At 36.2% G+C, this 25,383-nt stretch overlaps 3 protein-coding genes across 4 annotated transcripts in view; 1 reads left to right on the plus strand and 2 right to left on the minus strand.

The window, feature by feature from the left end:
* Nucleotides 1–13,347, minus strand: part of CEP89 (centrosomal protein 89) — a 27,724-nt gene extending 14,377 nt beyond the window's left edge. The window contains exons 1-14 of one of the 2 annotated variants that reach the window (XM_082770003.1): nucleotides 12,995–13,347; nucleotides 11,849–11,955; nucleotides 10,472–10,627; nucleotides 9,671–9,872; nucleotides 8,471–8,576; nucleotides 7,752–7,780; nucleotides 6,524–6,578; nucleotides 5,983–6,201; nucleotides 5,437–5,579; nucleotides 5,019–5,069; nucleotides 4,219–4,302; nucleotides 3,254–3,357; nucleotides 2,658–2,773; nucleotides 541–721 (exon numbers count right to left, since the gene is read on the minus strand). In XM_082770003.1, the coding sequence (XP_082626129.1) occupies nucleotides 541–721; nucleotides 2,658–2,773; nucleotides 3,254–3,357; nucleotides 4,219–4,302; nucleotides 5,019–5,069; nucleotides 5,437–5,579; nucleotides 5,983–6,201; nucleotides 6,524–6,578; nucleotides 7,752–7,780; nucleotides 8,471–8,576; nucleotides 9,671–9,872; nucleotides 10,472–10,627; nucleotides 11,849–11,955; nucleotides 12,995–13,033 (1,592 nt within the window). In that variant the 5' untranslated portion in view covers nucleotides 13,034–13,347. The remainder of the gene's footprint in view (nucleotides 1–540; nucleotides 722–2,657; nucleotides 2,774–3,253; nucleotides 3,358–4,218; nucleotides 4,303–5,018; nucleotides 5,070–5,436; nucleotides 5,580–5,982; nucleotides 6,202–6,523; nucleotides 6,579–7,751; nucleotides 7,781–8,470; nucleotides 8,577–9,670; nucleotides 9,873–10,471; nucleotides 10,628–11,848; nucleotides 11,956–12,994) is intronic. The other variant, XM_082770004.1, reaches the window with a different exon arrangement.
* FAAP24 (FA core complex associated protein 24) lies at nucleotides 12,571–15,556 on the plus strand. The gene is made up of 5 exons (XM_082770006.1): nucleotides 12,571–12,713; nucleotides 13,313–13,459; nucleotides 14,077–14,216; nucleotides 14,549–14,701; nucleotides 15,307–15,556. The coding sequence occupies exons 2-5, from the start codon at nucleotides 13,348–13,350 to the stop codon at nucleotides 15,547–15,549; spliced, it is 648 nt and encodes a 215-aa protein (XP_082626132.1). The 5' UTR covers nucleotides 12,571–12,713; nucleotides 13,313–13,347; the 3' UTR covers nucleotides 15,550–15,556.
* Nucleotides 15,557–15,672: 116 nt separating this feature from the next.
* The window catches only part of RHPN2 (rhophilin Rho GTPase binding protein 2), a 30,659-nt gene continuing 20,948 nt past the window's right edge, over nucleotides 15,673–25,383 (minus strand). Inside the window, 7 exon segments of the mRNA XM_082770005.1 lie at nucleotides 15,673–19,644; nucleotides 20,994–21,149; nucleotides 22,015–22,161; nucleotides 22,871–22,947; nucleotides 23,877–24,071; nucleotides 24,221–24,340; nucleotides 24,799–24,955. Of these exon segments, the coding sequence (XP_082626131.1) occupies nucleotides 19,393–19,644; nucleotides 20,994–21,149; nucleotides 22,015–22,161; nucleotides 22,871–22,947; nucleotides 23,877–24,071; nucleotides 24,221–24,340; nucleotides 24,799–24,955 (1,104 nt within the window). The 3' untranslated portion in view covers nucleotides 15,673–19,392.

The raw sequence follows: 25,383 nt of genomic DNA on the forward strand, positions 1-25,383 counted from the left end.
TACACTGATAATGTTTAGTGATGTCAAAAAGTGGTATTACAATCTGATGATGTATCAAATCATGAATGAAACATAATGTAGAAAAAGTAATTCATCATCCTATCTGCATTTGAAATAATTTTTAACTATAAAATACATCTTCTAGTTAAAATGTAGTCCTTTTGTATATTTCCCCTCAAATAAATTACTAGCACTTATGAGTACTTTTCAGGAAGGTGTCGTACCAAGAAACAGTAACTTCAACTATCCTAGGCCTGGAAGCAAACAAATTTACAGGAAGCCTTTAGAAAAAATATACAAAGTATGCTGCATGGCAGCACTTCTGTTTCATGTCATTTTCATGCCTCTAGTGTTGGGATTTATTTCTAGAATTACAATGTTTTTGAAATAGTAACTTTTCTTTCTGCTTTGGTAGTTACCTTTTATAGATTAAAAATTACCGGCATATTCCTACATACAAAGTGATGTATGCATGTAATGATCTGCTTATGTGAATATTTTGCAGAATTGTTTCTCTATGCACCATATACAAATTCATACCTTTTTAACTCATTCACCAAAGCAAAGTGCTCCTCTGCTGCTATTTTGCTATCCAGTTTTGCTTTCAGCTCTTCACAAGTAGTACGTAAAGCTTCCAGCTGCTTCTGGTACTCTGCTATCTGTTCTTCTTGACTCCGTTTTTTATCTTCTAAAATTATTATCTGCTTGGTCAATTTTGAAGCTTTTGGGAGGGGAAGAAAAAAATGGTTACAGCACAGTAATAACAATAATTCAATCACCTAGTAGAACTCCAACTAAACCAATAATACATTAATTCATAGTTATTCAAAGCATTATGTGACTGGATTTTTCTTGGTTTTCTTAAATCCTAATCAGTTAGGATTTGGAATCCAAACAGTTTGGATTTTGTCTCAATTTGTTTTGGAGAAGTACCACATTTTTCCACAGATAAGCAAAGAGTTCTATTATAAGTCTGATTTTCACTGAAATCTGCCTTTCCCCATTTAAAATCAGTAAACCTGACATTTCAGATAGTATCTAGACAGAATTCTTTTCTGAATAGCTTATGGTAGGTTAGAAGAGATTCTTAGAGGATATTCAAAGAATCTCTTCTGATCTCTAGCGCATTCTAGTGGTGTTATCAACATAACTATAGAACATTGACCAAGAAATTCAGTAGAGGACACTGCTACCCACAAAACTATGTTGAGCAAAGAGCCAACCAAAAGTCATAGATGCAGAGCTACCTACAGCTAATATCTCTTTTGACTTCAGGTAACTCAAACAAGGCCACATGTCTGTTTCAGAACATTTTCCTTTCTTTCTTAACACTCACATTCTTTCTTAAAGAAGAAAGAACACAGCTCAGTGTATTTCTAATACTGGTAATGATTTTTTTTTTTTTTTTCAGACAGAATAATCTTTTTATTCTTTGGAAGTGCTTGGAAAGTGAGAGATCAGATTAAAGGCAGTTTTCTATTCAAGAGGCTTCAAACTCAAGACTACCTCTTTTCAGGCCTACGAGCTGTTTGCTCATTGAAGCATCATTTTGTGCTGAAAAATCTTTTAATTCATTTTGATTAATTCAGGAAAAGAACCTGAAATCAAACATGAGTTTTGTAGCCTAGCAGACAGGACACATCTACAGACTGTCTAGTTTCTGTTCACCAATCCACAGGTTCTTCCTATAGCACGTATTTCCATCACTTAATGCACTCCAAAACAGTTAAGGTCAGGCTCTTATTTCCTTGTGAGAACTACAGCAATAAATAACAAAATCTGTCAGTCTAGTAGGAATTTCCTTCCAACTCGCACCAGATCAAGCTATTTTGAGACACGGAAAGCAGAACACTTGATTGGGGGTATTATATTCTCTCCAAAAGCTTTATATTAATGATACATAATTAAATGTTTTTCAAGGATATCCTAAACTGTGAATTAAGATTCACAGAATTCGTACCTTCAATCTTGCTTTTTAAACAGTTAACCTTTACTAAAAAATCTTACTTTCATTGTTAGGATTTTAAAATGTAACATGTCTGTCCTCTTTCTGATACACAGTCAGAAGTCTATTAACAAGAATTACCCAGAAGAATTTGCTCATACAAAACATAACCATTAGTAGAAAATTTTTTAAGAAATTATATTCCTTGTCTTGCTTGTAAGCATTCAGTGTTCTGAATTCAATTCAACATCTAATAAACAGCAATAGATAACAAAACTGATCCGTTACTTAACACATGGATGTAAATTTAAGCAGTATCATGCTACTTATGATATAATCAACTACATTTTATTAGCAATAAATATGGGTTACATAGCAAGAAACAACCTAAATTGAACATTTAAATAAACAAATACTACCTCACAAATATCAACCTGTAAAAAGTTAAGGTGCTCTCAAATTAGGAAAAGATCCAAAAGTACTTCTGTTTAACAGTTCACAAGTTATACAGTTACAAGTGACGTTGACGTTACTTTTCATGATCAGCTGACAATCAGAGCTTGACTTCATTGTGATCTTACCTGTATTCAGCTATGCATTGTATGCATGTATCAAGTTGTAAAAAAGCAAAACACCTCCACCACAGAAAACCTGCAGAACTACGTACGGTGTAAAATGTGTAGTTGCCATGTCTAGCAATTCAGGCACTTACCTTCCTGAACATGTTGTCTGTGACTATCTTTTGCTTTAGCATGTTGAATTTCAAGTTGCTCCATCAACAACCTGTTTTCTTCCAAGACCAGTGTGGCCTGAGTTTGTAGCTGATGCCTGCACAATAACAAACAGTTTATAAATAAAGTATTTCTAATTTTAATTTATGTCCAAAGAAAAAAAAAAAACCAACAAAAAAACAAACAAACAAACAACATTGACTTCTAACAGTTTAAACTTTATCATATTTGAATCCCTTTCAAAAAGGAATGAAAAACCTTAATTGAAAGCTATCTCAGAATCCAAAGTAAGCTTACTACAGACATGAGCTCTCAACCCTCAATACATAAGTTGTTTTTAAAAAATATTTAAAATTTTTGACTAATTAAAGCAAAAATTCACTGTGGAAAGAAGGAAAGATAGGCATGTGTGAATTAAAATCACAGAATCAGTGTGTTTGAGGCTGGAAGGGACCTCTGGAGATCATCTGGTCCAACCCCCCTGCGCAAGAGCCAGACATAGTTTTTCCTCAAGATTTATAATCTTAAACATTTGCACAGTACAAGCAAAACACTAATTTTTGGTAATATAACTTGCCATTCTGTAGTGGTAATAAAGTTATTTTTATTTAATTGCTTATGCAGGTCTTCATTCTCCTTCACCAACTCTTCAACTTGCACTTTAAAGTTCTTCATATCCTCCTGGAAGATAAAGGAATCCAAATCATAATAGCTGGAGGGAAATATTTTAACTTTGACATCAAAATACACATACCTGGGTACCTTTCTAATTCTCATGTTAACAGCATTTTATCTCACGAGTCATTCATCTTTAACTCAGATGTGCACACTTGATTTTTTTTCCAAGTGTGTTTTGAATTAAGCAACTCATAGATCCTTAACATATGTATTCAAGCAGATTAATTCTGGAAATAACCAGATGATAGCATACATTTTCAGAATGAAATACTGCTTATTTTATGGCATAATTTTTGAAGGAAATATTCTCAAAAACTGTAATAGTTCTGCTCTGAAGCTCATGTAGTTCCTCAGATTTGGTCATACATGGTTGTAAATGAGACCAGATGAGTGTCTTGGTAATCTTTTTCATACTGTAAACAAAGATTCTCAAGAAACTAATAACCATTTTTGAAGATTCAGTAACAGAAGATATTTCTAAAGAGCAAAAAGAGTCAGTACCCATGCCTTAAATAACTTGAAATAAATATTCTTCAGCCACAAAATCCATAGGCCTGCAACTGGTAGATACAGGGCACTGGATTCCCAGTTATGAATGGCAACAGTAAATTGTTTCAACATGGACTGACTGTTTATGGTTTACTCTATTCCCATACATTCAGTGTTGTGTCTGCTTCTACAGCTGAACAGCCTGACAAAACCAAACCAAGTGCTTTTAAAACAGCACAATAACAACGTATACCAAAGTAAAACAAAGTCACTTTTAATTTTAGGTAGAACCCAGCTTTGACAAATCCCTTCTAAAAAATCAGTAGTTTTTTCTGCCTTATTTTAGAAGTACATTTTCTTTAAATGGCAACTTACCTCATATGCAAGACTTAAATCTTCCTTTTCTCTTATTCTATCTTCGTATGCCAGCAGAAGAGGTGACAAATATTTCATATCCAGCTTTAAAAAACAAGTCAGTATAAATAAATTGCAAACCACAATCTCATCAATATTTATTATTTCTTCTCCTGATACACATTGTCAGTTTTAAAAGCTATTAAGGGCTTTCAGTTGCTATTAGTTTTACGTATAAGTGAAGAGGGAGGACCTTCCGGTTTCTGTATAGCTCTGAATAACAATGGGAAAGGAAATTTGAAGATTCAGTTAACATATGAAGAAATTGTTTCACATGTTATAGGTTCCATTTCACAGATTACTTGCCTTCTACTTGCCAGAAGTTCGTAGGCTACTAGTGGATCCACAAACATTCCTACCATAAGACTCACTGATATATGCTATTTCCTTTTAGTTTTACCTTAAGCAATCACAGCAGAAGATTAACAATTAAGATTAATAATGAAGCAATAGACCTTGATGCATTGTGTATGCTGGACAGTACTAAAGGAAGATGTAATTTATGATTCTCAGGGCAACAGTACTTAATTTACATTCAATAATGCGAATTTGGTAACTGTAAGCAGTCTGTAGCTTACCATAAATTTAGCCAGTTTTACATATTCATTGCAAAATTCTGCCCTATTCCTTTTTATGTTTATCTTGTTCTACCCGTATGTGATATTTCAACAACATAACTAAATAAAGGCCTGCAAATCTGAATATTTTGGTTCCTCTAAAGGAAGGAATGAACAGATCAGTGAAAATATGATGCTACTTACCAGCCATGGGGGTGGTGGTCCTTTCATGGGTAAACTTTTTATTTTTAGATGCTAAAGAAGATATGTGAGAAAAAAATTAAATTATTTCCTTCTTTTTGAAGCAGCAACCATTGACCACTGCAAAAGTGGACAAGTCATAACTATTACCCTGAACAAGCTTACGCCTCTAATTACACATTGCATACGTAACACAGACGGTCAATAAAACTGAAATTTAAACATCTTACAATAAGAAGTTAGCTATTCTCCTGTAAAGTTAGATTTCATGATAAATGCTTATTTTCAATTTCAGAGGAAGCCTATGCCATTTGTGGACTTTAAGATTATTTTATCTGGATTTGCCTCCCAAAACTTACAGGTGACTGAAAGGGCAATGGGACATACTTATGCAAATTGCCTTTATAACCAACATTCTCACCTCTTCTTGCAACAGTGGCCTGAATTTAGTTTGATAGCGACTTAATTCTACGTTCAAACGATGGACTGTCATTTTCAAAGCATCATTTTCGTCTACAAGTTCTTGTGCTTGTCGTTTCAGAGAAAGTAATTCTGTAGCTTCCTCTATTAAAACAAATATTCAACTCATTTTAGTCAAAATTCAAGAAACATTAACAATAATTTGTTAATTATAAGGGAAAAAATCTCAATAAATTATTATCATAAGAGAACTTCCCAAAATACTCTTACAGAATAAAGCCATGAGAAGTTATTAGCACAAAAAAACATTATGAAACAACCGAGTATTTTTCCCATGATCCTGTAAGTATTCCTTGACAAAATTTCTACAAATGTAGAAAATACTGTTCAGAAACTACTTCTGCATAGATACTTCCTCATATCAGTGAAGCAGAAACCTCCTACCAGTGGAAAAGTTGTAAAAAAAAAAAAACAACAAAAAAAAAAAACTAGAAAAATCAAGCATGATAACTAAGAATAGTTTGTATTGAAAGAATGTTTCTCCCACCTTCTTTGTGTATCTTCTTTGCAGCTTCTTTAAGTTTTCTGTTTTCTTCTTCTAATCTCTTCAGTTTTACTTGCTGTTCTTCCATTTGCTGTTTTGTCTCCTCAAATTGCTGGGCCATAGCCTGGTATACCTTATTCAAAGACCAGTTTTCTTGTTTTAGCTCTCTGAACTTCTCTTTAGCCATGTTTTCCCGTGCTTGCCTTGCCCGAATGGATATATCTATAGATGCCACATGTCAATATTTTCAATATTTTAATTGGTACATTGTTTGACAATCACTTACTTAACACTTCAAAAGTCACTCAGATTAGAAAGTAAAAACAACTCAAACATCTAGCATAAAAAGCCTGGAACCACTGTTTTCAACATGTATCACAGAGAACTCAGCATTCTTTTATCTCCTGTGCAAGATGAATACTTTTCTTCCTCCCCCATAAATTAGGCTTAGTGAGTACAAGCAAGAAAACGTATTTTTTTTTTATTACACATGTATTCTTTAAAATGAAGATTTGTAGTAATGGCACAGAAAAATCAGAAATACCTGGGGATAGTGGAGGTTTCTCCCATATAAGATTTTCAGCTAATGCTTTTTCTTCCTAGCAGAGAAATTATAAAAAATGAAACAGTTTGCTCTAGCATTTATCTTTTCTGAAGTACACTGAACAGCATCTTCGCTGGAGAACTTAAGAAACAGAACTTTTGAAACAGTTTATTTTTTTTTTAAGGTTTGATTTGCTACTGACAATATAAATCACTTGTCATTTGGCTATCTTAACATCTTTTTGTCACGTACCAAAGTCAGTCACTTTTGGATGCTTGAAACGGTATTTTCATTAGTTGTCAAAGACATACAGTTCTCACAAAATCTCATAACAGAAAAAATAAATAAAACAAATTTTCTTGACCTAACAGAACTGATATGGCTCCCTTGTTAGTTTGCATAGAATATTCTAGAATAGAACACTCTTACATGAACTGTCAGTCCATAATTGGGACTCAAGTATGTTGAAGTGTAAAACCCTATACAATAATTTTGTTCTTCCTGTATTAGTTAAAGCACGTATTTTTACAGTTTCAGAAAGTTCTTTCAACAGTAAATAATTTGTAAAAACAGCCTGTATTTATGCTAATACATTTACTCAGGTTGAACATGACTGACATACATTTTTATGAAACCACAGAGAAGTTCTGTAAGAATACAATGCCATGTGATTTAACATGCTGAAACACTGATGCCCAAATAAACAGAAATTCAAGAACAATTTCAAAAGAAAATATATGTTGTCAAGAATTTGAAAAAGGAAGAAACCAACAATGTTAGCAGTGGAAGGCCTGACCATTTTTCTAAGTAGTATTCCATGACATTGATGTGAGAAACCAAACTTTTGGGTATTCTTTTTCAAGCTCAGAAAAGCAGTCAGATGGGCCCAACTCATAAACTACATAAAAATCTGGTGAAGGCAAGCTCAGGAGAATTATCACTGACAGCTCTCTCTTTCTATAGAGGATGTCTCCCACTCTCACTTAGTTTCATTCTTTCACATGAGGAACAAGAGCATTTTTTGTTATTTTTAATAAAACCCACACCCAACTTTTGTGTGGTCTACACACCTATATGATGGGGATTTTTCAAAAGGAATGACTGACATACAAGAATGCCTAAAGGAAACATTCCCTAGTGACAATAAGTTAGTTTTCTTTTACGTGGATTGTAAATTGTCAGCTAACAGCACCAGAATGCATCACAAATGAACCTTCAAAAGTCTTACCTTTAAATTCAAGCCAAGATGTTTGTTTTCTGTTAAAGAAAAACAGATCTTTCAGTCAATTAAGAATGAAAGCATTAATAAGTCTGTAAATTACAAGGGTACATACAGATATTTTAGTACACATATTACATACTGTAAATAAATGTGAGAAAGTCCTTGAGGCTCCAGCCCCATTCATGGTATATTAGAATATTGATGTGATACCTTACTTTACCTCTCACACTGTATAGATACAATTAAGGAAGAAATTAAGTTGTATTATCAAAAAAAAAAAAGTTCTTCTAGCTGATTTTCAGACATAAACATGTCTTCAAGAAAAATTAATATGAATTTTTTTTTTAATCTCCTTAACAGTAATAGCTTCTGGTACTTCTTGGGTACTTTCTTCCATTTTTTGAGCATAGTTACACTCCAATAGCTTCCAGAGTATAAACTGGATTGATCCTGGTACATAGATCAACAGAAACATAGTAGCCATACTGGACAAAACTGAGCTCATTATTTTTTGTTGTCTTTTAAATGCACCTGATTGTTAGTGGATGTTTAGGAATTTCAGTTTGATTGCAGATTTTCAATTTTCTCTAACTACTAAAAGTGGCACTTTAATGGCATTTCTTTGTCTGCCCTTTTTAAAAGGAATTTATCATTTATCATATGGTACTAATAAATCTAGTTTGTTCAAAAATTGTTTTTCCCTTGTCTTAAGTAAGCTTATTTACCTTCTGTTTGCACATTTGACTCATCCACCTGCATGTGAAACTCAGTTTCATGAGACGATGTTTCTTTCTTCTCAGCATTATTACTAGGAGGTAGTGGAGTCTCTTCCTGTATAAAAGACAAACAAGTCTATCTAAATCATAACACTGTCGAAATAGCCTATGCCCAAATGTCTTGATATTGAAGTTTTCATACAGATAATGTCTTGGTCACATTCAGAATTGTACTTCAAAATTTTAAGATAATAAAATATACACTTTTTTGGCTTTAGGACTATACATAATTAAAATCTAACCCTTACTGTGATCAGCAGGAGGTAAAGAACTATGATAATCGTCTAATCTATCCCAGGGCAATATTCCTTGTCATCTTATTTAGTCAAAGAATTGATGAAGTTATCTTTTTGCTTGTTGTGTCATATCTAAACCTACTTTTTAAGAAAAATGGGTCATTTATCTACCACATCACAGTACATGAGGAATTCATGAATAATTTTTAGCCTTGTCTTAGCTGTTTTTCCCTGTTGATTGCATAGCAGCATCCTGTGTATTTAACACCCTCCCTTTTTCCCCCCCTCCTCTCCTCTAACTGATTACTGTCCCTTCACCTAGGTGTGTTTTCCAATTCCTTTCACATACACGGCATTTTATTGCTTCTCAGCTACTCAGTTACTTATTCCTGTTTGTTGGAACACATTGGACAGGCATGCAAACTGAACTTTAGATGTGCCTTAACTGTCTTAAGCTGCTTCCACGCTGTAACATGGAAAAATCCACTGGTCTTCAAGCCACAAAGTCATTTCTTTTGATTCTGAATGTTCCCATCCCTATGAGGGTCACTGCTCCTTAGCACAATACTGAATCAAGAACTAAGCTTTCACCATACATAGAAGTTCCAAGTGCATTTAACAAAATATGTAAGTGTCATGCTCAAGATGAAAGTATCAGATGTTTCATAAGATTAAAACACATACTCTCATTAAGTTTATAGTAAGAGCCACACTACCAGTGATTTCCTATTAAGTTCCTAATAATCAGAGATAGAGAATCTGTAAGGATCAACAAACAAACCTATCTTAGTATAAAGGTAACTGAATCATAAAAACATATAAAAATTGAATAAATGCATAAACATTAAGAATATTTAGAAATATTTAATATATTAAAACGCAATAAAAGAATTAACTGATTTGAAAATCCTACCTTTTTATTTTTGCAAGGAACAGCATAAATAGCATTGTTGCTAAAGCTTTCTTCCCTTTTCTCATTACTCTGAGAGCTGGACTCTTCCTCTTTATCAGGATCTGAAGGATAGGTATCCATGTCCTCATCCTCACAGCAATTGCCTGATATTTCTAAGGATTGCAGAGGAGATCTGTCACTACCATCAAGTTTCCAGTTGGGCCTGCAAGTAGAAAGCAGTATAAAGCTTGCTTCAGTGTTGCTTACTCTTCTGAAAAATAAATGTTTGTAAAGTAGAACCATCAATCTGAGAATATACACAGGTCCAACAGCAGAAGCAAACAGACATGTAAGCTTCTTTGGCTGCAAACAAAGTACCTAACCTACGCAATACACTTCAAAATAGACAATTAGCACTACATTTACTTCTTTCGCTTACAGAAAGCGCCACACCAGAGATCAAAGGTTGCCAATTCTACAGTAAAAGTAGACTAAATTTTGCACAAAGGAATTACCTGACAAACAATTCAGATGATTCCCCAGCATTTAACTTCTTGTATAACTGATAGGCATTTAGCAGAAATAATGCATGTTTTTACTTGCTGTGCAAACCAAGTCTCGCTCTGAGGACTGTGTGCATGACATCACTTTATGAGAAATAGAATAAGAACTGTAGACATTTTAGACTCTATTTATGATGTGGTAAGAAAAATGGTTATAACACTCAGAGTTTAATTAGTTTTCAGTAATTCTTGGGTAAAAATATCTAATTGGCACATTTTATCTCTAATTTAAGATATCCAAACAGAAAGTATATGTTACCCCATTCTGAGCTCTGTGACTGTTGCATATGGCTCAAAGCACTCTTGTTCCACATAGGTGGAATCACTTTCCGAAAGTGATCGCTGCCGAGGCTGAGGAATAGCAACAGTGCGCCCTGTTAGTGTTGTTGCAAGGATAGCTGCTGCTAAAGCAGATCTGGAAGAAAAAAGAAAAAAGCAATGAAACTACTGATGTTGTCTTCACATTTCATATCCTCTTCCACTGCAGAATGTCTTCACTATTTAAGCAAAGCAAAAAGTTCAAAGTTAACATGCATAAGCAACACAAAGTGCTAAGGGACTAGTTTTTAACTATCAACTCCCAAAGTAAAGCACAAAATCAGGTGTGTTCTCAAGGCAGATATCAAAGAGTACAAGTACCTAAATCAAATGCATGAAAATAACAATGAATATACTGAGTTATATTTCCAAAATTAACACCAGTAATTTATAGTATTTAGCATTCACTTCAGTCATAACAATAGTTATGTGGCACACTGAAAAAGTGTTTAATATTCTGCTATTTTGTTTTCTAGTTCCTGTTATCCCCTACTCCAAACCTTTTACTGATGACTGAAGCTGTTCATAGATCCTGGAGCACTGCAAACTAGGACAAACGTAAGTAGACAGAAGCGCCTATTAGTGGGATGATGCAGAGCAGAGAGAAGCGCAAGATGAAGAGGGAAAGACAAATGGGAACAAAGATTAAAGAAGAGAAATGGTAGGGACTGTAACAGGAATGACAACAAGTGGAGGTCAAAAAAAGGAAGAAGAAATTAACTAGAATTAACTAAGAATGTTATATACTAGAAAGACCATAGAAAATAACCAGAATTTAACTAAATATAGAGAAAACATATAGAGAAAAGAAAAACTCCATGAAACTACAAATGAAAAGGAAAATATATTTGTATTTTCACTTTGTGTAACTTGGCTGTATAGCTAATTCAAATCTAATCCAACATGGTTTTCTATACAAGTTTTTAAGTCTTCTTTTTTTTTTTATATGCAATAAAATGGCAGAATAGTAACATTAAACTTCTGCTCTTCTAACAAGCAAAAATTTCTAAACTCACTAGCTCTGCTACACTCTAGCACCCAAATTAAAAACAGCCCTAGCATTAAAAAATCAATTTGTCATCTTTCTAATAAGTTACATATTCATAAAAGTAACTGTTCTAATTACTTGGCTTGCTTACGTATGGGAGGAAAATAGGCATCTTTACAATTCAAAGAAGGGAACTGCTCTAATTTAAAAATACATTCTGTTTATGAAACAGCTTATGTAAATGCTACAGCAAGGACATGCAATTCTTCTCGTCATATTTTTCTAGTATGCTATTGCAATCGATGAAACAAAAAACAACTCAAAACCTACCTGGGCCTTTCTGGAGAAGGGTTTGGACTACGAGGGGGAGGGGTGCGGGGAACTGCAGGTTTAGGAGCTATGGTAGCAGCAGGGACCAGGCCATGAGCTATATGTTTCTAAACAATTTAAAATAAAATTAGTTGATAATGACTTTAAGGATCACAATGAAGTACAGAACCAAACATGCACAAAAACTAACTATACAAAATAATATAAAAGGGAAGAACATTTACATGCAATTAATGTAAACAGAAGACAGAATGATTTTAAGTATAACTTCAGAACGTGTATGAATAGTTGCTAGTGAAGGTTAGAAATGTAATTTATGTAAGACCCATGACTGTAGGTTCTCTACCCATTACGTCACTATCCACAAAATTCAGTTTCTTAAGGACTGGTCTGTTTTTGTGTACACACACAAGAAAAAACATACTATAAATCAACTTTTTTCAGAAGATTTGAATCTAGTTTCATAATAATATTATTCCCTCTCTTGTACAAAGGGTTTGTAAGTCAGAGGTAATCCTCTGTTGCACCAATATGAGATGAAAACAAACAAACAAACAAACAAAAAACAACTATTACTAACAAGTTTTAAGGGTCTTAACAGTTCATTTAGCCTGAAACGGGGTTAAAAAAAATCTTGGGGAGTTTTTAATCAGCAAACCCAATACTTTTTTTTTTTTTTTTAAAAAAAAAAAAAAGGATGTTGGTGAGTGCCAGCAGAGAAAAAAAGGTGCCAGCACTCCCCACAGCGAGTGCTCTGAGAAGGGCCACAGAGCAGCGCAGGCTGGGACGAGCTCTGGAGATGGGGGCTCCGCGACCTCCCCAGGCAGTTCCAGCGCTGGACCACCTCACAATTTTTACAAATGAGGTAAATTTTATATTTGAATCCGCGCCCACCGCCTCTGATGCCCGCTGCAGGCACCAGCACACGCTAGGCGCTAGCCGTAACCGCTGTGAGGGGCGAGGCGGGCGCCGGGTTCCCGCCGTTTCTCCTCAGAGCCCCCCGGGCACCTCCCGCCGCAGGACGGCCCCGGCCGGCCCGGAGCGGCTCCGCCTCAGCGGGGCGCTGCCCGCAGGCCCCGCACCCGGTACCGGGCCGCCCTCGGCTCCCCCCGGCCTCGCCCCGCGCCCCCCGCCCCGGGCACTCACGAAGGGGCCCCGCCGCCCCCTCCCGAGGCGCAGCGGCATCGGGGCACCGGCACCGGGACGGCCCCGGGCGCTCCTCCGGTCGCTGCGGGCCTGCTACCAACAGCCCCGCGGATTCGCCGCCGCTGGGCGCTCCCCAATCGCCGCGCTCCTTGCTCGGCCGTAGCGACCGAGCGGCGGCGGGCCTGCCGCCCCCTGCCGCCCCCTGCCCCGCAGTGCGGCCTGTGGCAGAGCGCCGCGTCTTCTCGTGACCTGTAGCTTTAAAAAAGCTTGGAACAGGCTTACAGCCTTCCTTTTTGTTATTTTTATTTTTTTAAACAGGGTGTAACTGCTGCTGAAGAGCTCCAGGCGGTGTAATGACAACAAAAGCGAACTTTCCTGCGGCAGCGGGATCCGTGGTGGTCCCCTATGGGCACGTGGTTGGGAACGAGAAGTGGAGAGGGTCAGAGATAGCCCAGCGGCTGCAAGGTAAGCACGAACAACTCGGGAGGAAAAAACAAAAACCTAAGGCGAAGCAGTCCCTCTGCTGCCCAGTGCTGTTGGATTGGCTGGGACACGCTTTACTCTCAGACTGGGGCCGTATTTGTGCAATAATCCATGGTAGCAAGCTGAAAATTCTGTACCTGTGATTAATCCTGTCATAGCTGCCGAGCAGTGTAGAGGGGAAGAACTGACTGCTGCTTGGGAGCCACAAGCAGTGAGTGCGAATTCACCACTGTGAATGTGCACCGCCACTGAAATCCCTCGAATTTGTACAGATATTGGGGTAGTGCTTTCACTGGCTGGCAAACTGAAGGTGATGCTGTCAGAAAAGTGTGGGAGGTTTTGTTCAAGTCCAGAGTTTATCAAGAAGCTATCTGGAATCTGCACTGTCAAAGTGCTGTTAGTTGGCATTTTCAAAGGCATCATGCAGTACTTTAGGTTGCTTGTGCTGGCCTTGCTTAAAAAAAGAAAAACTTGACAATCAATTTCACTTTCTTTAGAAGCCAACAGGAACTTTGACACATTAGGAAGGTTGTGCTGTTAAAGTACAGTAGTTAAAAAAATATAATTGCATTTTTTTCTTTTAATTTTCTCATGTTAAGGGAAAATTAAGCTCATTTTTGAAGATGGCTTGGGACTCGTGGACTTTCATCTTTCAAACAAAATTTGCATTTTATACATTTCTGAAGCAGACTTGGTTGCAGGAGATGACTTCAAACGAAGATTGGTTCGGTTTAGGAATGTAAGTAACACATAAAGAAAAAAAGTTTCCAAGTGGAACTCACCTATTCTGTGCTTCTGAAAACATTCTTCATGTGCTCTTCAAATTCTACAGGAGCTAAAGTTGTGTCATAATTTGACACAACTTTTTTTCAGTGAAAACTGAAAAATTACAAATCTATGTAATAGTACTTTACTGAACTCCAGTACTGTTGCTGCAACTTCTGTTCTTCCTCTGATTTGCTTTTAGGTAAATTAACTCATACACGACAGGAGTTTGCTCTGTGCTGCATTGCATCAGCTTGCCGTTAACAAGGACTTTCTTTTTTCCCCTGCCTTCCCTTTCCAATACAGGCCAACAGTCTTGGTGGAATTGTAATTGTCGAGAGGACTCAAATAAGCGACCAGTACTTCATAGCAGTGCAAAAGCTTGTTGTGCTAGAACTCGGAATGGTGCTGCTTCCTGTGGCAAATCAAGCAGAAGCTTCTCAACTTATTACTCAGCTGGTAAGTTCCTATATTAGTGGAGAAGCACTTACTAAGCTATGGGAGTAGAATTGCCTATTTTTCCCTACAATCATCACCTGTGTTCAGAAAGAATGGGTGTGATCTTAAAGAAACACATAGTTTTGTTGGGGATTGTAAGGAAAAAAATATCCTGTGACAATAGTAAGGTAGAACAGTTCAGTGGGAGGAGGAAACAGAGGGGAAAAAAAAAAGAACTAAGTACTGGATTATATATATCTTTTGTATTTGATGAAGCACTGAGATGCCACTGGACAGCACTAAGCAATTCTTTAAGTCATCTGTCAAAACCAACTTGTGATTGTTGTTTAGTCTCAGGCTGAGGAAACTTCTTACAGTGATTACGTCAAATAGGTAACAAAATAACTGTTTTAGTTCATGTTTTTTTTTAAGAATCTCTTAGATTTCCTAGTGAGGCTTTGTGGATTTGCATCTAAACCCTTGAGGGCACAAAGGTGAGGGGCAAGGATGTTTGTTTCTCGAACTTCCTCGTGATTGCATTGAAATTGTAAAACCTACTTTAAAAACCAAAAGCAGAACTCCAGCAGAGGGCGCTCGGTATCGCCGATGGTTTGGTTTTGTTTCAGGTCCGTGAACAAAGTAAGGATCACAACAGTAACCCCTTTCTTCGTAAACAATGCTCTCAGCTGCTAGAGCCATCCATATTTCGGACTGTGCAACAAATTCCAGGAGTTGGGAAAACAAAAGCTCTGCTTCTACTGCAGCAATTTGGAAGCATCCACCGGCTTTGTAATGCATCTGTTGAAGAGCTTGAGGTAGTAGTTGGACAAACGGTAGCACAACAAATCCACACATTCTTATGTTCCTGACCTGTGTAGCATTGTTTTGGAAGACAAGACTGCTTCTGTTATTGTGAAGTCTAATATTGTTTTTAATGATCACATACAATGGTAACTTCCATAATCCTGGTAACAACCAGAGGGTGTTGAGTAATTCTCTAGAGTTTACTTCCTCTTTACCACTGCTCTGGTTGTGTAGACTGAGCTGTGAAAACTACCTTGGAAAAGGGACTGGGACGTGTCTTACATCCATCTTGAACAAAAAAAAAAAAAAAAAAAAGAGAAAAATACGTTTTTTCCTCCTGTGAATGCTGAAAACAAGGTAATCTGTCCACATACATCTTCCAGAAATACCACCCAGGTGTTAACAGTGTTTATTTATTTAGAGTACATGCTACAATCTAGCATTCGCCTATCTTTCAGTAGAATAGATTGTCTTCTCAGTAGCTAGAAATATGAGAGTTAAAATGCTTGTAAAAAAAAAAGTACGTCTTTCACCACCTTTTTTTTTTTCTCTCTCCAGGGAGTATTTATAACGAGCTGGGGGACAGATATTAGTCTATCATGACATCACTCTAGTTATTAAAACATTTTTTACAGTAGCTAGTAATATGCTAACTTTGTATTGATTATTTTTTTCCTTAAATTACATCATCCTAACACTTAACACTGCAGTTTAGGTAAGACTTCAATTGTTTTATAGTTGAATTCTAAGGTGAAATTGTTTCTACAATCCAGAAAACATGGAATACTCAAAAGAAATGCTTACTAACTACAGTTTCAGATTACCTTTTTTCATCCAAATATAGCACTTATTTATAGTCAGTTGTATGTAATAAACATACATGAAGTTGATTACTCTTTGTATACCCCTCATTCTTTAATGGGAACGTGAGTTTATGTATTAGTGCGTGTATAAAAACAGTTACAGCTTACAGCAAAAGTCATCACATGCATCCTCCCTAGAACTGTGCCTTATTTTGTAGAAGTTTGAGATAGAGATGAATTGTAAATCCAGATGACAGCGCTAGTGTGATGGTGATGCAGTTACATTGGTTATTAGATAAGTTTATGCAATTAATGACAGTAAATTTTTTAAGACTTTTTAAAATTTAGATTTATTGTACTGTACAACTTCAGACAAGCACAATAGAGTATAAGGATTACTTCATGTCACAACCAGAGAGAGAACGCAGCTCTTGCTATCAAAGTTATTGCAGCTTGCTTAAGCTGTTTGTTTCTAAATGTCTTTGTAAGAGGGAACTTTTCAAACTTCACTTGATGTAACCTCCCCCTGTGGTGCTTCATGGTAAAACTTACCATTTATAACTTGGGAGTTTCTTTGGAAAGTGCTACCGGAAAACATCTTTGACTACACTCACTTGTTTCTCTGGGTCCTTCTTCAGTCCACAAGTTGTTAACAAACTTACTTCATTGCGTAATACTTCCACTATTAATCTTTTTCAAGAATTGTGTAGTAGATGGGTTTTCCTGACATACTTTTTATTTTAAATGATAGCCAATTCAGTAAGGATAAAAATTTTTGCTTTATGCACTCATTAAGGTGGTGTTAAAAGTTCTCACTACTTAGGTTTCAGATCACAGCAGGAAGGCAGTGGAGCAGGACTTTCAATTCTCGTTTGTAAACTAAAAAGCAGCAAATAATAGAGCCTTGGCACCTCTGTAATCAAGCTAATCCACCAGTGAACAGCAGACAGATCTGCTTCTTATACTGATTCCTTACTTGGGATCTAAATATACTTGCAATTTGGCCATTAAATATTTACTGAATGGTAAACATCAGAATATCTAGAACTATAAAACAAGATGCTGTTTTCTTACAATTAGGGAATACTTAATTTTCATTACAAATCAAGGTATGTTGCTATCAATATTGCAAGGTAAACACAAAAGTGCCTTTGTACAATTTCAAATGCCCACTTGTTCACTACATTAAATACTTTTAATTAAAACTAGTAAGTAGTAGTACTGAAAGAGTTATAGGCTGAAATACTGAACCATTGCAAACCTTTACTTTTTTAGGCTTTTATAGTACCCCTATATATTACATCTGTTTGGAAATGTATTACAAATATGCTTAAATCAAAATAAGAATCTTTAACAGCGTAACTTGCTTTGAAATTAGCATTTGTCTTATGTTAGCTATTGGCTACCACTCACTGTAGAATGAATCTTGAATTAGCTGTTAGAAAATAGTAAATATATATTTGTACAGTACTTCATGTGATGATGGGAAGGGAAAGGCAGTTAACCATGCAGCTGAGAAACATGAGAGGGAAAGATACTTGCGGAAAGACTATCACAGGGAGCTGAGAGGAGAGGAACAATGAACTAGAAGGAAGTTTGTGTTTCTTTGCTAGGGATTTCACTAGCTGGATTATAACTTTCCCCAGCTTTGCAAAGTAACTATCTTCTCTGTGGAATACTAGGTATCAGGCTCTTGCATTGTATCAGTATATGACTGCTGCTGGTGTTTAAGAAAAAAAGTGCTACTACAAATACACACGAGGAGTATTAACTACTAAGGACAGATTAGTCACAAGTCACATAATTGTTTATGCAACTCTTATAGGAAAACTCTAGAAATGTGTTAGTATTCCTTGTAAGGAAGCAAGCGTAATACTAGTTTGTAAGTTTCTCTACTTTACAATATACACTTGCAAGTAAGATAAATTTCTATGCCTTTTTAAGGAGCATTACAGAAGTATGCAAAGAGATGTAAATACTCAAAACTTTTAAGTTACATTTTACTGTCCAAGCTGTAGCAGAATCAAAAAGCCACTACTAAATTGCAGCATTTTTTATTTTTAAATAAATCATTAACATATTTACACCTATTATGTAAGAAACTAAAAATGACAACTTTGAAGCTTATACGCAGACACAAACTTTCCCATTATTTTAAGTTTTGAGTATCAAACAGCACATATCTACTCTGTAGACAGCAACATTAACTAACACTAGTGTTAGTTCTTCCTCTTAAGATTTTATAAGCACTTTTTTATTTTGAAGGTATCACCACAATTTACATACTCTTGATCAATATACTGGAGAATGTAATTTTTAAGATTTGTTCCACAGGTATCAATTTTATCAGGACTAATAAAATACCAATCTTAATGTAACTAGGTTAAATAACTTCAAGTTTGGAATAAAGCCTTTTTTTCAATAATCCCATAAAGTAGCTCTTAAAATGAAAGCTAAATCAGGAAAAGAACAGAGTCAAACTCTTTTGTAGTCTAAAAGATCATTTGACTTCTAAGCCCTCTAATTCTTTTCCCGAGTTAACTATTCCACAGAATACACCTAGTACTCTCAAAGAGAATGTCTATATATAAAAACCACAAGTCTGTTACACTACCTTTTGGCAAAGGTTAGTTTTTTTTTCTGAATAACATTATTCTCTCTCCTTTGCTGTTTAAGATAATTCCATAAAGTAGTGTGAAGCAATTTATATCAACTCTAAACTTTTACAGCAAAATCATCAGTGTGCCACCTATTGTTTTGCATGCAGCATTATTTGTAATAAATAAGTCTATAATAGTTACAAAAAATTAGTTATAATGTATTTTGGAATTCCAAAGGAATCCAGTCTCCGTATAAGAAATTCTTTCATCTACAAAGTGTTATTCTACACCTCCCAAACCATTTTGTTCTAACATTCAAATCTTACTCAAGTTTTACAGTTTTTGCTAGCCTCTGATCTTCATAGTGGCTCAATACACAGCAAGTAAAGTCAAGGGCATTTGTCTAAGTTTATACAAGTGTATATATAAGGATAACATCGATCAACATATTTTATATACATTTTCAAAGGAAAAACCTTCATGTTAACAGATCCTTCTGAAAACTTCAGTACAATGAACTTTCTGTATTCAGAAGTGCAAAAGGAGAAAGCTTTTTCTTAGTTTGAGAACTTCCAGCCACAGCAGAAGGAAGGCAGAGGGTGCTTGCAGCTTTCTGTCTATTTTTAGTTCCCCAACTTAGAAAAGGCAGTTTCAGCGGGGCCTTCTTGGTCTGATCAATCTTATCTTCTTCCATGGCTAAACAGATTAGGGAGTATGTCTTCTGCATTCCCACAGAATATGTTGCACTCTTACTATGCTATAGGAAGAAAAGAATCGTAAGAATCAGTCAATAAATAGGTCAAAAGTTTGAAGATAAGATTATGGTGCAAATAGTTTTCAAGGCAGACAATGGCAAGATTTCTGTGCTAATTATGTAATAATCGAACACAAAGTCCTTCAGTGTGCAGGATTCTGGTATTTTGCCCAAGTAGACTTCAGAGGTATACTATGCAAGTGTAAAGGGACTTGTGAATCTGTAACAACACAGCCTGTGTAAGTTAAATTGGAAGCCAGTAAGTGCTGTATGACGTATATGGTAACCTTTCCACACAGTCTGAGTATGTTGTTCTTGCACAAATCTCTCAAGGTGAGTTTTTGGTGTCCTTGGAGTCCAGAAAGTCTTAAGAGTTTGTTTTGTTAAACACCCATGAACAAGCTCAGTGTTGATTGCAGCTATTACAACAAAAGCTACTGTAGAATGTTCTTTTGGGTTATCTGGAAGGCACAGCCCTCTCCACCTTATCTTAGCTGTGTCTGATTATCTTCTAGCCTTTCATGTCCTGCAGCAGCTTGGAATGGCAACTTTGCAATTCCTTATATTGAGTAAGGAAAATGAACTTAAAACAAGAAAACCCAGTGGCAGTAAGGGCACCTTGATCACTTCTAAGGCAGCAATAATTCAGTGCCTAAGCTTGCCAGGGAATGCTAGAAGCATGAAGCAGTGGATTTAGCTGAACTACATGTTCTTTCACGCTACAAATAATTTTTTTTTTTTTTTTACAGCTTAACATTTTTGAATCTTGTGATCAATTTTCCCTAGTCTAAAGCTTCCACAGCAGTTTAGTAACTAACTATATAGTTAAAGTTCATCAAAATAAAACCAAACACATACATTACATTGATCTGTGAATTCTTCTACACTTACAGATCATTTGTGTTAACAGTGAATAGAAAACGAGCATGTCTTGGATGCCCTACTGTATTCTATTAATGTTTCATTGGGGCTTTTCTTCTGCTGAACAGGATGATAACCTTCTTTATTCTCTGCGACAAGTTAGGGGAAAGTTAAATATGCCATGGAATTTTTACTGCAAATAAATTAAGATGTTCGACTAACAACAACCTGCCAACAACAAAAAACACAACCCCAAGCCATTCTTATGCACACAGACTGCACTATAGCATGGTAAGCCATGATGCAAATTCAATTCATTTTAAACGCACTGCTTAAAACAGAACGCATGGCTAAACACTTCATATATTCAGTGGTGAAGGTGGGATATCTAACTGTGTGAAAGTAAACATAATCAAGGATTGAAGCCAGGAAAATATAAGAAAAAAAAACAATCATATCAAATCTGTAAATGTATTTGCCTCGTTACCTACCATAGATGCTGTTGTATCTTGGCAACTGATAACCTCAAACTCAATGGGCTGCTCTCCCACGCTTTTGAATTTTTCCAGCACCTCATTTACTCCAAGCCATTTGCAATCCACACCACCAACTGAAACAATGTAATCGCCTTCTTTTAGGCCCACCGACTGTCAAAAGATTTCATACAGGTTACAATCTGGAATTATAAAGCTGTATAAAGTGTTTTTGTCATCATGCAGTATCTACCCCAAAGGCATTTCCTTCTTAGAAGCCATGAAACCACTGTCTAGCCAGACATGTGGAACAAAAGTGTATAACTAGGATAAAAACATGCAAATATCTCAATTATACAAGTTACCTCCTTTGTGGAATTACCATTGATAAATATGATTCTAGTATGCTCATAGCTTGTTTTATGTCCTTTTCACTTTTCTCTGAAGTGAAACCTGGTTTTGCTGCCCTGTTATGTTCCATGAGGTATTTTCTCCAGTTTTCACTTCTATTTCTTTAATATTTTCAACTGTACTTATGTGCTTGCTTCTGCCTTTGCTATAGCTAAGCTATGCTCATCTCTGTATGTTGTTTTATCCCCTTCTTCCCAAAACAAGGGCAGTATATTAGAAGCCATTAAAACATACTTTCCCCTCATTTTTCTTTGGCACATGCTAACCTCCCTTCCTGATACTCATCCTTATTGTAGCTACTTTCTAGATTCTATGTTCCTTCTAACTTCCTGAATGAGATGGGGGATAACACACTTATTTTATGTTTTGGATTTTCTACCTATTAAGTGTCAACAGAGGAAGAATTCTACCGTACTTTAATATGATGTCAGGGATACGAATACTCTAACATCTAAGGTGTGTATGTAGCAATAAAAACTTATTCAGATTGTATGAATTAACTACAATGACATACACTAGAACTCAATAAATATTCCATACACCAATATCAACAAGCTAGAATTGCATTTAAAAGACTGTACTGGTAGGGTATGAAGATAAATCATTAATATTGCACCAATCTACTTACTGCTGCAGAGCAAGCCGGATCAAGACAATAAATCTGTACAGGTGAGCCTCCTTTAAGGCTGAATCCCAGCTCTCCTGCTTCACAGTGGAAACGAATGGTACGTGGAGCTGTCCATCTCTGCTTGGCTGAGAACACTGACAGTGGGCCCTGGAAGTAACACAGCGTATTATGGTTTACTGTCATTTGTAAGTAGGCATTTCTATTTATTTATTTATTCATTCATTTTAACTCAGGTTAACTTCCAGCTAATTCCATGGAAACGGAACTGAGATTTATCCCAGAAGTGCTCAGCTCTGCTTCAGGGCTGTTCAGGTGACACTTCAAACAGAGCAGGATGAGAGCAACTGCCAAGCTGTTCTGAGATTAGTCTGCAGACTCCAAGGTCCTATGTTACTCCATTTTGGAGGAGATAAACTGATTCATGAAACACCACGTACTCTGATCCTAACCAGAACTCCCCATTCCCTTTGCCCACTGACAGACACAGACACCTGAAAGACTGGTTTGGTAGCATGCAATGTTATGTATTCTGCCTGCCCATTTCCTGATACCACTTGTTTCTCCTCACCTTTGAGTTGTATGAAACTATCTATTGAAACTTCGTGAGACTTTTATGAAGCTTATCAAGAATGAATGTTGTGCAATGCCATATAAAAAACAGCACTCTTATTCTTTGCTGGTTTCAAGCCTCTAAAGCTAGGATTGATCTCTCTAATAACTTCTGAAAAAATAGTTACTACAGAATACGGCATCTCTCTCCCCTCCTCCCCCCAAAAAAAAGCTAAAATACTTGTGTCACTTCCCTCATTTTAGAATGAATTTAGAAATGACAGAGGTCGTTAGGCATGTTACATACCAATCTGTGAAAGAAGTCTTTCACTTTCACCTTGGAAAATTGAGGAGTGATTGTTTCTACTTTATGCTCTGTTTTAGCTAAAACAAAAAGAAAAACAAATTAATTTTCTCTTGAGTATTAGTTAAAATACATACTACACTGTATTTTTCTTGCATTCTAAGTTAGATACAAATTTATCCTGAATTCTTATAAGGCTATAGAAAAACTCATTTGTTTGGAGATTCACATCTCTATAGAAAGACATGTTTCTGAATCACATTAAAAGTGTCTTCAGAAATCATGGTATCAGTGCAGAAAGCTTAATCCATCCAAACAACACTATGACATTCCCCTCTTCCTATGTATACATATACATATATCTGTGTAAGATTAGCAAAGTACTTACAAACGTCTGATTTATATTGAAATAAGTTAGAGAAATTGTTTAATAGTCATATCTGAATGAAAGCATACACATGTATGCAGATGTCATTCTGTAAGTACTTCCGTGATCCTACATGCAAATATTTTACAACACAACAGATAATAAAAGCACGCTATTGCTACTGTTGCTGGTAGCTCTTAACTGATCTTCTAACACCACCTTTTTTCATCTCCTTCAGGCATATCCATTACCTACCCTCCTGTTCTCTTTAAAGTCTTCAATAGATCTGTGTACCTCTCATTAAGTTGACTCATTAGCATGATCCAAAGATTATTCTATTAGTCCCTTAAAAGGAGTCATCATAAGACACTTTCAAGTTATATATACATTACTTCAGAAAAATATTAATACTGATTAATGGAGAAAAAATTAGGATCATATTTAAAAAGACAGAAAAGTCATCTTTAATCAATCAGGAAGGCTGGGTTGCCTAATTGAAAGCACAGTTAAAAGGCTGCATTTTTCAGATGGGAAGAGGAAAAAGGGTAGCCCAGCAATACCTGAAAATAGGACTCTTAATTGACTTAATTTGGGCACTAGATTATTGTTTAGATACCCTTTTTGCTAGCTGTGGATACTTACGAAGGATATCTGGAGTCTGGATTAGACTGAGAAAGTCATCTTCCTTCTCCTGCTGAGCATATTTGAGAAGTGAGCGCTTATGTGCGGCTGTCAGAACCTCCTGAAGAACATCAATGTTCCGAAGCTTTTTGCACAAACCACAGACTCTTAGAGCTTCTTCATGGTAAACAACAGCTTTGCGTAAGTGTGCTTTCCCTGAAAAAAAAAAATTAAACTGTTGGTTGTCTTCCACAGAATAAATAAAGGATTGTTTTCATTTTTTCACAGAATGGTTGAGGTTGGAAGGGACCTCTGGAGATCATTTGGTCCACCCACCCCCTGCCAAGCAGGAAACTGTCAGTTACCTAATTGTTTTCTCTGAACTTTGTCCTTTAAAACAGTGAGAGCCATCAGTCCTTCCGGCATGTAGTCATACAACTGGGACAGGGCTTTTTCCTGCTGATCTTCATCATCACTGGACTGCACTATAGGAATGGATATAGAACATTAGCCATCGCACATCTCTTGGCACCTTGTTCTTTCAGAGTACTGTGCAACAGTTACTACTTTCTCTCCAAACACAGATATTTTTACATATATACACTGACATAAATTTCACATTTCTAGGACTTTTATCAGTATGCAAGAAATGCTTAAAGCCAGAACATAATCACAAGAATTAAACAACTTAGTAGCATATAATAGATTAATAGATATAACATTTCTTCTGTTTCTGCAAGAGGTAGCTTGTTGAACTTTTCCAGTCATCTGTGAAGGACAAAGAAGCCTGGCCTCGTATCTGGACAGGAAAGTGGCCACAAAATAACATACATTGAAACCCCCCAATGTTCCAGGCTCTTTGTTGTAAATAATTATAATTTAGTCTGTGAATACATGTTTGTTAGTGTTGTTTACATGTACATATATCAAACATGATTCTTACATTCATGGTCACACAAAATGGTGGCAATGAAGTAATGTGCCAGAGCTTTGTAGTGGTCCGATTTTATTTGTACCAGTTTAGACCAAGAATAAGGGATATTCTCTTTGACTGGTTCCTGAGTCATTGCAGTGTTAACCATCATGTAAACCTCTCCCACCTAAAATAAAGCACAGAATTGAAATGTGACAGCTTTACATTAGTTATTAGGAGCTCAGTTACTCAAATAAGGGATATTATAGTCAGCCTTGAGATAATTTTATGTGCAACCCATCACAAGATAGACCACTTTGGCTAATAAGGAGACAGTAATATCTCTTCTATTCCAAAATGGCTCAGAAAGCATATCCAGATCTGTTTTCATACCCAATTTTTAATGTCAACAACCTCAAGTACAAATGCTACCTTCTGGGGCACAGCCTGCCTCTCCATTTTTCATGCAAGTCCCAAAGCAGCTCTGCAGCTACCAATCTGATTCTGTGCCCTTCCCCCAGTTACAATTCAGTTACTCTTTTGGACTTCTTAGGTTTGCTCAACCTCAAGCCACTAGGAAGTTACAGATTGAGTGTTCAGCATGTAACAGAGAAC

The sequence above is a fragment of the Aythya marila genome, assembly GCF_965140915.1.
Source record: "Aythya marila genome assembly, chromosome: 12".
NCBI classification, from domain to species: Eukaryota; Metazoa; Chordata; class Aves; order Anseriformes; family Anatidae; genus Aythya; species Aythya marila.